General features: G+C 33.2%; 1 protein-coding gene across 1 annotated transcript; it reads left to right on the top strand.

Moving 5' to 3' along the window:
- The first annotated feature begins 4,383 nt into the window (after window positions 1-4,383).
- LOC149375705 (uncharacterized) lies at window positions 4,384-5,425 on the top strand. The gene is made up of 3 exons (XM_089598027.1): window positions 4,384-4,445; window positions 4,513-4,635; window positions 4,754-5,425. The coding sequence occupies exons 2-3, from the start codon at window positions 4,590-4,592 to the stop codon at window positions 5,026-5,028; spliced, it is 321 nt and encodes a 106-aa protein (XP_089454153.1). The 5' UTR covers window positions 4,384-4,445; window positions 4,513-4,589; the 3' UTR covers window positions 5,029-5,425.
- The last annotated feature ends 2,144 nt before the right edge of the window (window positions 5,426-7,569 follow it).

Here is a 7,569-nt window from a genome sequence, read left to right as displayed (position 1 = left end):
CAGCCGTGGTAAAGTGAATACAATAATGAACTGTTTTATTAACAGAAAATTGATGGTACTAAATGTATAATATACAATTGAAGCAACTTCGCTATCCTAAAAAGTAGTTAAATTGTCATAATAATGTTGAATGCATTCACATATTAAACTTAAAAAAAATTTTTAGCTTCATGTAGTAAGCAACCAGTTTTATTTGTATGAGAAAACACTTATAACTAATTCAGACAGAAAAGGTGTATTTATTTATTTGTATTTATTTATTTGTATCTATTTATTTGTTTGTTTATCAGTTATCATAAGAAATAAAACATGTGTCTTTCATGTGTGATTAAAATTTACAGTCATGGGTCGACTTTATCAAATACTTTGCTAACTGAACCCTGATACTTAAAGTATTATTTCACTTTAACCTTATTTTCAAGGTACATAGTTAATGACTTCTTTTACTGGTGTCAGTTCTAATTACGTTATTGGGGAAAAATATGATAATTTTTTAGGTCAAAAGCAATATAGGTATCGAGTTTGTTTTTAATTCTTATTCCGTAACTAAAATAAAATGATGATAAATGAGAAAAAAAAAAAAAGTCGTGAGGGGTCTACGGACCCCTGGTCGGAACGAAGTTTCATTTGCTTTTTTGTAGACATTGGCTACGTACAGTCTTATGAATAGGATAAAATATCAAGTTCATGAAATAAAAAAAAATTAATGATTAAATATATTTTTTATGCATATAATAAATATCAATAACTAACAGGATCACTTAAACAATAAAAAAACAATACATTATTAAGGGTGAATTGACTACATAAATCAGTAATTTGATTATGTTTTAGGTTTGTGTACAGTAATAAATTTTGTATGATTTTAGCACATATCCTATGAGGTCAGACAAAAAAAAACATGAATTATGGCTGTGTCAACACAACAGTACAATTATTCTTGTAAACCAACAATTAAGTATGTTATAAGACTTCAAGGTATCACTTTAAGAAATTGTTTTAGAAAAAACTAATAATTATTCTCTAATTTTTAAAATAGCATCTTATTGTAATAAGTTTTATCTATGTTACTTTCAAATGGACATGGTAGTTCTTTTTTCTGTACCAATCAAAGGTTTTTGGTTTAAAAAATCTTTTCTTCGCCCTTTGATCTTCATTAATGTGTTTTACAATAAATAATGAATTTTCAAAGATATCCATTACGTAGGAAACTTGATGACAAAAAAATTTACGGTCATAAAATTACTCTACAAGTAATAGAAGCGAAATAAATAGCCACTTTTACAGTCAGTGCAATATATGTAAAATAGCGTGGGGTGCGGGAAGCAAGGAAAGACTCATACGTTATATGTCGAGTCAAACTATACGTATACACTTACAGCGGCCGCTGTAAATGTGTTAGTAGTGCTGACGGTATATGGTATGAAGGTGCTTTTATAGTAGATGGCATTCAAAGGAAATGCTTGATACCTCGGCTCTAACTGATGTAGTCTTAAATAATCTCTAGTAAGCGCCAGCGATACTAGTGCCACCTAGGGCAGTGCGTCGATATAGCATCTGCCAGCATAAGCCAGTGACTGGTGACTTCTGACATGCTTTAGACCAATTCATCTAGCGGTATGACGACAAATTTTATATAAATATAGTGGCAGCAATTGAAAAGTTTACCAGCACAGACCTTTTTCCCACTCTTATACGCTGTTGGCGTGAGTACTGTTGGCACATGTAGTGTATACATGCTCACTAGGTATAACGCTTTGAAACTCGTTGAATCTTATGTATACCAACGACCGGCTTCATTACAACGTGTATATCAAACATACACCATTAAAAACAAGTATGCCACCACGTGATCTGGTATCACTCCTTAAATAGCTGTAGTAAGACCTTAATTGCCTGATTCAGCTCCATACATGACGAGTTTGCCCTGAAATACGACGCCCATGTCTCCGAAAACTTTCATAGCGCTAGGTGCGCCATCTTACATGCAAGAGTTCGTTCCCGTTTTCTGTTATATTTTTGACTGACGAGTCTTGCTCTCACAACTCGTAGTCTCGGGTAAGAGTATCTTACCCGCGTTTACCCGCATTTACCCGCGTTTATTCACGTTATCCCGCGTTCACCAGCGTCCCCCCGCATTCACCCGCGTTGCTTCTCCCGATAGCACGTTAACACGCGTAAAGCTGTGTGATGCCGTACGTTACCGCTGTACACCGTGCCTCTCCTCGCGCTCCCACTTCTTACCACTCCCTTACCTGCGCTGCCCCGCTGTGTAACCTATACAGCAGCTATACAAAGCCGTTCAGAGCCAGGCGAAAAGAAAAGCGAGTAACGGCCCCGTACATCGGCACACGTGCTTCGGGCTACAAGCTTTTTCGCGCCAGAAATTCTTTTTTCAACACCAAACTTATTGTTAACACACGATCTGGTAAGTTATCAATTATTATTAAATATTAGTCTAGGTCTATTTACGCGGAAACCCGAGTATTTAACGTTCGTATATGCGTAGTTGCTAATTTCTAATTGAACACAAACAGAACAGAAAAATACTGTAAAGCTTGAGGCTCTTTAAAGAGTACATGGACAGTATTTGTGGCGTACGATGTACGCTGGTTTATATTTATTTCCATGCGAATAGATGCTTCAAAAATATGATTAAAACTTTTTTGTTAATTCAATGTTATTGTATCATAAAATCAGTGTGAATGTACGTTTTTCAGTGATGTAACTATGTTTCCTTCCTGTCCTCTCTGATCGTTACACCGTGTATTAGGGTATATGGAGTCAATCTAATGGATTAATCGACAGAAGAGCAGCTTATTCAAGAAGTACAAGCAAGACCAATTCTGTGGGACAAATCTCATCCACAATATTTAAATTCAGGGCTGAAAGCAAAGCAGTGGGACGTTGTTGCAGGAAAGCTGAAGAAAGAGAGTAAGCACGTTTTTTACTACACACAAGTTTCTTTTTAAAACATATTCATTCAAGAGTTAGAATAAAACTTTTGTCAAGTCTTATATATCGGTGTGCACAAAAATAATGAATGTCTTCCAAAACTGTAATTGGGATGAGTGTGAAGTAGACAAAATTTGGTCATAGTACTTTTGTTAATTGCTTATTTAAATGCATACCAGTAACAGTTGTAAGTTTTTTTTTTTTTTTTTTTTTTTTTTTTTTTTTTTTTTTTTTTTTTTTACACTAAAAAAAAGCCAATAGATGATTAGATGATTATAAATTTTTGGACAAAAAATTCATGTTCATCAATCAGCCCTTGACATTGAAACATTGAATATTCTATTTGTTTTCTTCTTTTTGTTACTCATTAAGTATTACGAATGAAACCGTGTTAGCTGTTATTTTATTCTCTCACAGGAAAATTCATAATTCTATCTTTTAGGGCTTTTTGATGAACATAAACTTTTTGTCTCACTATTTAATGGGATTTTTAGTAACATTTCTTTTTGTAAAATAATTGTTAAAACGTATTCTTTCTCTGATACTTTGAGTTTCAGTTGCTTCGAAAGGAAATTTTTTTGTCAACACTTTTGATAGTTTCAAGCAGCCTGACGTATTGAAACTAAAATGTGCCATAACTACTGTTATACTATATCAAGTTTTGAAAATACAGTTTAAAATCAGTTCTTACATTACTGGTCAGTTAGTTGTTCATTAAAACAATCTTGAGTTTTGAAAATCCATATCTTATTTTCATTTTAAAATTATTGGTTTTAATATTTCACAGTTTCTACATACCACCTTCATAAGATCCACTTTAAAGTTCCATTTTATATACCCATAATTATTAATATATTTGAGAGAAATACATAACTTAATTCTGGTTTTTCAACAGAAAACGTTGTCTACAATAAATGAAAAAGTTTTGTGGCCAAGTATAGACAAGAATACAATTTGGAAATTGCAACGAAGTCTGGAGATGGGCTAGATAGCTCTTATTCTTCTAAGTGTAGTTACTTCAAATTATTACATTTTTTGGGCGATAAAGTTACAGCTAAAAAGTCAACTGAGAATTTTGACAAATTGTTTTAAGAAGCAACCACAACTAACCAACCAAAAGTCAGCTTGGTTGAGAATCTTTGTTCCAACTCAGCCTCAACTCCGTTGGCATCAAACTCAATCAAAGTCGAGACTGTACCACACATACCATTTAGTTTCTGTAACTCGACCTTCACGATGTCTGAAAACAAGTCACAGCAAGCAATCATTTCTCCGCCAAACGATGACGCAGCTCACATGACGTTTTTCTCAACATTATTACATTATTTGAACAAAATACCGAAAGATGAGCTTCTTATCTTTAGGAATCAGGTGACTGATCTCGTCATGCACTATGTTCTTCCTGATAGGATTGAAGGAAACGTTTTATCACCACGTACACCAGAAAATCGTGCTCATCCCAGACGAAAAAAAAAAAGTTGACGATGATGGTAAGCTTCTCTTTTGATGTATTTTGTTCCTGCACATTTGCAGTGCAATTTATTTCATTTGTTCCAGACTGTCTTGTTGTTGACGTCAAACTTATACGCTCACAAGCTAATAAAACGACAGTTTAGACCGAATCTAACTGGAACATGGGAAATTCATCATATCCCGTTTACAATAAAAACTACATCGATGGTAAATTTTTTTTCGTTGTCTTAATATTTACATGTTTTTTCTGCATTGGGCGAAGTGATACGATATTTAGTTGTTCGGTAATATTTTACTATGGCTTTCATTTATGTTTTTGTTTCAGTTAAACCTCAACTACCGATTCAGCCAAGGGTTGCGTCTAACCCGTTCCACGCAACTCCACTGGGACCCTCACCTGGTGGTACACAAATAGAATTGCCAAGCAACCAGTCTAATTTTCAGCGTATTGAGCAAAATAAGATTCCACAATACAATCCACAGCTGTACCAACAAAATCAAAACGTGCCGGTGTACTCTGCTCAAACTGCTCAAACTCACACTCGGCCACCTGGTCAATATTCTGATCAGAAGTACCTACTTATCAAACAGGTGATATAAGAGTGTCGTCCGACTCACAAACAGAAAGCATGAGTAATCATCCCAACGGGAATATTATTCAACAAGATGTTAACTGTGCGGCTCAACCAAGTTTTAGATCTTCTTTGAGAGCTGTACCACCACCACGACTGTTAAACAATTCTGCTACAGTTAATATCCCCACAACTCCTTGCAAAAACAGTTCTATGGATACGATTCCGCCTGAACAGTCGAGATCTCAAGATCAATCCTTGCTTCCGATACAAAGTTTATCTACAAGGAACGAGTCCCTTGAAGACGCAAATGCAAGCGTACTGAAAGATTCTTCTCTATCCATACAAAATTTCGGAGGAACAGACAGCTTTTAAAGATTTTCATAAAAAATACCTTACTTCTCACTATTTTAACGTTTTTATAATTATTCATGACTTAAAACTTTGATGTGCAATTTGGATTTAGATTTAAAAAAATTGTTAGACATAAGTCATTTTTTACTATCGTAAGTTTTGTTTTTATAAAGTTCCTTGAAATTTCTTGAGCGTTGCGTTTTTTAAGAAAATCTTGAAAAACTTTGCCCGTTTTACCATTGTTTTCTTTTCATATCTTTGCATGAGAACTGAGTTTTGTAGAAGGGCAACTACAGATACGTTTTTTTAGTTATGAGAACTACTTTAAAAGTGCTACTTTTTGTATTAACTACTTTGTCATTTAGTTTTTAACGTAAAATATGTAAAACTCCGAATAACAGTTGCAGTAAAAAAACTCCTTTTTGAAATTCAACTTTTACTTTTATCATTTTACGTATAGAGGTCCAATGAAACAGTTTAAGTTTAATTTTTAATACAGTCTATACTTGTTACTATTAAGTTAATACTACGATATGATTTTCTTAATGAAAGAGGAGAGTTTAGTGAAAATGATAAAAATATTTATTAATATTAGCATATCTATCGTAATGTTAAGTATTTCTTTAATTTGTGCAATTATTATAAAAATATCAGCTATGTAAATTAAAGTAGAACTTAAGCCCTGCATTACTATTATGAATTTGTACGTAACATTTGTAAAAAATTTTGTATTGATAAAAAAAATCATGGTAAAGTATCGCTGCTTTTTGCTACCAAACTTTTTTAAAGAATTTAACGAAATCCAATTTTAATGAGTATACTTTTATGTACGAGTACAATGATTGTAACCTACTAAATATTTTTCAATTCCTTAATGTATAGCTTTTGATTAATAAAAACATTCTTCAATCATGACTGCACACGTTTTTGATAAAAAGTTGTTGCAACGCTGCCCCATTACTGGCCCATACTGCCCACATTGTAATATTGTAAAATATTATTTAAAAACACAAGCGCCTATCACCCAATGACCCAGGGCGCTTACCTATTAACTATTAAAATATTAACATAATATTATTTAATAAAGTGGCCAGTAAGCGCCCCGGTTCATTGGGTGTTCGGCGCTCGTGTTATCAATGAATATTTTATCAGTTCATAGAGTGGCCAGTAAGCGCCCCGGGTCATTGGATGATAGTGACTAGAGTGATTAGCCCTCGTTTTAGCCTTTTTTGGTCAAGTACTGTGTTTACTGGAGCTTACTGTAACATATTTGTAACATCTTCATTGTACGTTTGTTTATCATTGCACATTTCTTATGCCCAGAACGTTTAGCAACAGTAGAAACGTCTTCAACTAAATTTTAGAAACTACTTTTAAACTTGATTTCATGATTGTCCATGCTACATTTAAAAAATGTTAGTTCTATCTCATTTTTAATTGACTGGTTGGATGAAATAAATACAAACCTCAGTACTTGTGAATCAGCAATACATTTTTTTATTAATTAACTCTGTACATGCACGATAAATATGTATTTTTATGGGTCATTCCACCGAAGATAATCTATTTCGTGTTACTGTCAATTTCAACATCGTGAAACAAGATCTGATAATATACTATATATAATCAAAGTCATTTTATGCTCAAGGTATGACAAAATTGAGATCACCAAAAAGTATTCCTAAAGTTTTAAATACAATTAAATAATTTTTTCCGATTTTTCTGAACGAAAAAAACCAATCTCTCAGCTTTAAAACGAAAACCTTGCCAATGAAAAGAAAATAACAAAAAATGTCTATTTTAAGCGTTTGTACATTCTAGCTTTTACAATACGCCATATTTTGTGGAATAGCGCATACACGTACAAGAATAATGTACAAATATATAATATATTTATACGACTGTACATAACTTAACATTTACTTAACATGTAGCCAAATAATTTTTCAAATTTTCGCGCACTTTAGCTGCAGATCCTAGAACAGATTTATTTTCTGTAGTACTAGTATGAACTAACCCATGATTACCCGATGATAATTCATTCAAAAAAGTTTCTTTTTCTACATGGATTAAAATGTTGTGTAGTAAGCAAGTGCACTTGACGATCAGAGATGCAACATCTGGCGATTACTGAATAGTAGTATAAAATATTCGCCACTTTTGGCACGTATGTCCAAAAGCATTCTCTACAACTACTTGAGCTCGTGACAGTCTT

The sequence above is a fragment of the Copidosoma floridanum genome, unplaced genomic scaffold (assembly GCF_036245765.1).
Source record: "Copidosoma floridanum isolate Cflo_tuat_1 unplaced genomic scaffold, Cflo_Japanese_pri ptg000004l, whole genome shotgun sequence".
Lineage (NCBI taxonomy): Eukaryota > Metazoa > Arthropoda > Insecta > Hymenoptera > Encyrtidae > Copidosoma > Copidosoma floridanum.
This window is presented reverse-complemented; position numbering and strand designations above follow the sequence as displayed.

What these genes read in the sequence shown, in the direction of transcription:
- LOC149375705 (XM_089598027.1), top strand. Translation starts at nt 4,590, where the DNA reads ATGGGAAATTCATCATATCCCGTTTACAATAAAAACTACATCGATG. An exon ending in CAATAAAAACTACATCGATG is followed by an intron (nt 4,636 to 4,753) that starts GTAAATTTTTTT and finishes TTTTTGTTTCAG; the next exon opens with TTAAACCTCAACTACCGATT.